Source organism: Otolemur garnettii, unplaced genomic scaffold (assembly GCF_000181295.1).
Source record: "Otolemur garnettii isolate 467f Iridium unplaced genomic scaffold, OtoGar3 scaffold00044, whole genome shotgun sequence".
NCBI lineage: Eukaryota > Metazoa > Chordata > Mammalia > Primates > Galagidae > Otolemur > Otolemur garnettii.
Genome location: NW_003852439.1, coordinates 7,785,003 through 7,787,147, shown reverse-complemented (window position 1 = coordinate 7,787,147; position 2,145 = coordinate 7,785,003). Strand labels below are relative to the sequence as shown.

Sequence of the window (2,145 nt, the reverse complement as noted above, 5' to 3'; positions counted from 1 at the left end):
GCCTCCCAAGTAGCTGGGACCACAGGCGCCCGCCACAACGCCTGGCTATTTTTCGGTTGCAGCCATCATTGTTGTTTGGCGGGCCTGGGCTGGATTCAAACCCGCCATCTTAGGTGTATGTGGCTGGCACCTTAGCCACTTGAGCCACAGGCGCCAAGCCACATATCATCTTTATTTAGGGTGGGTAACATAGCTATTTAGTGTCATTATTTGTTATACAATGTTCAGTTCATAGGTAAAGGAGACCAGTGATAGGGATTTTCTGTGTCACTGGGAATGAGGAAGAATGTCAGGAGCCAGCCTGGGCTTGCTACTACCAGGCTGTGCCCCCTAGATAGACCTGAGGCATGATGAAGGATAACATGCTCCCCTCTGAGCCTTTCATTCACCCTCCCAATGGAGCTAGATAGGGCAGGTGCCATTGTACCTGTTTTCTAGTTGTGTGCAGAAAAAAGGCATTGAAGAGACTCACTAGACATCTGAGAGCACATGTCCATCCTCAGTATCCATTGGTGGGATTTTAGTACCAAAGCCTTTCCTGTCCACCCTTTACCCACGTGTGCATGTTGCTTTACCTAATGGGTGTATGTTATACTTTCCCTTTTTGGGTAAGTAGATTTTTTAATGTGACTATTGAAAGGCCCTGAATACTCTTTAAGGCACTCATGGCTCTGGGACCACCTTCCATTTGGGAGACCTGATGTGAAGGCATCAGAGGCATGCCCTCCAGTGTAGGACCCTGCCTTTGGCTGCCCTTCTTTTAGTTTCTTGGTTTATACCAACAGAATACATGCTCCCTAGAGAACACTAAAATTCCATGAAGATACTCTTGTATATTACAGAACTACTTTTTTCCTATAAGATGGTCATTTCTAAATCTTATAACAGCAGGTGAGAATGTAGTCAGTCACATGGGCCTGGGTCTTGGTCAGCTAGGGCCACCATAACAAACTGCCATGACTACATGGCTTGATAGCAAACATTTCTCACTTTCACTCACAGTTCTGGAGGCGGGAAGTCCTAGATCAGGGTGCTGGTCCATTTGGCTCCTGATGAGGGTCCCATGCCTGGCTTGCATATAGCTACTTTCTCCCTGAGTCCTCACATGGAAGGACAGAGACAGGAAGGATAAGAGTGAGCCCAGGCTCTCTAGTGTTTCTTATAAGGCCACAGTCACATCAAGGCTTCACCTTCCCTTATGACCTCACTTAACCTTAATTACCTCCTATGGTCAAATTCTAGGTGTTAGGCATCAACATAGGAATTAGTGGAGGACCCAGTGCAGTCCCTGACACCTAGCTTCAGATACCTCACTTAGCGGCTTACTGGCTGGTGGGCCCTAGATAAGTTTCTTCTCTGCAAAATGGGATGGTAAGACCTGCCCAGCCTATAGTCATGGCTGAACAGGAGCACCCAGCCCCACTTGGTAGTCACTCTGGAAACACAGTCACTTATGGGGGCCTGCCCCACACTGTACACTCAGCATCCAATATTATGTGAGAAGCAGCTGTCTCAGCCTGTGCATCCTGAACACCACAGTATGTTTCTCAGTGTCCATTAGTTGCCCTACGTTTCCTATACTTGCTGAGTCTCCATGAATTCACAGAAAACCAGAGACTCCAGGCTCATGAAATCTGGACAAGGCAGTCTCCATGAAATCAACATGCTTTTTTCTGGTTTTTTCCTTATACAGGTAAAGTTGAGTGGGAAAACAGGTCGGCGGGCAGACATCACTTTGATTGAGGGCAGCCTTCTCGTGACAGCCATAGGGGAAACTGTCCTCAGGTAAGAGTTTGTCTTCTTAGTGCCCCTGGATGAGAATTCTGTCAGGATCAGGCTCTTCTAGTAAGCTCGTGTTGAAGTATAACATATGCACAGTGAAATGCACCTATTGAAATGAATTTTCACATATGGACAGATCCATGTAAAACATTAGAGACATCCTAGCACTCTGGGAGGCCAAGGCAGGTCGATTGCTTGAGCTCAGGAGTTTGAGACCATCCTGACCCAAGAGTGAGACCCTGTCTCTACTAAAAATAGAAAAAACTAGCCAAGCAGCCTTTGTGGTAGGCACCTATAGTCTCAGCTACTTGGTACACTGAGGTAAGAGGATCTCTTGAGCTGAGGAGTTTGAGGTTGCTGTGA

The 2,145-nt window shown here is 47.0% G+C and overlaps 1 protein-coding gene across 1 annotated transcript in view; it reads left to right on the top strand.

The window, feature by feature from the left end:
• IFT140 (intraflagellar transport 140) overlaps positions 1 to 2,145 on the top strand; it is a 51,269-nt gene that overhangs the window by 15,552 nt on the left and 33,572 nt on the right. The window contains exon 7 of the mRNA XM_023513799.1: positions 1,694 to 1,785. Coding sequence (XP_023369567.1) covers positions 1,694 to 1,785 — 92 coding nt within the window. The remainder of the gene's footprint in view (positions 1 to 1,693; positions 1,786 to 2,145) is intronic.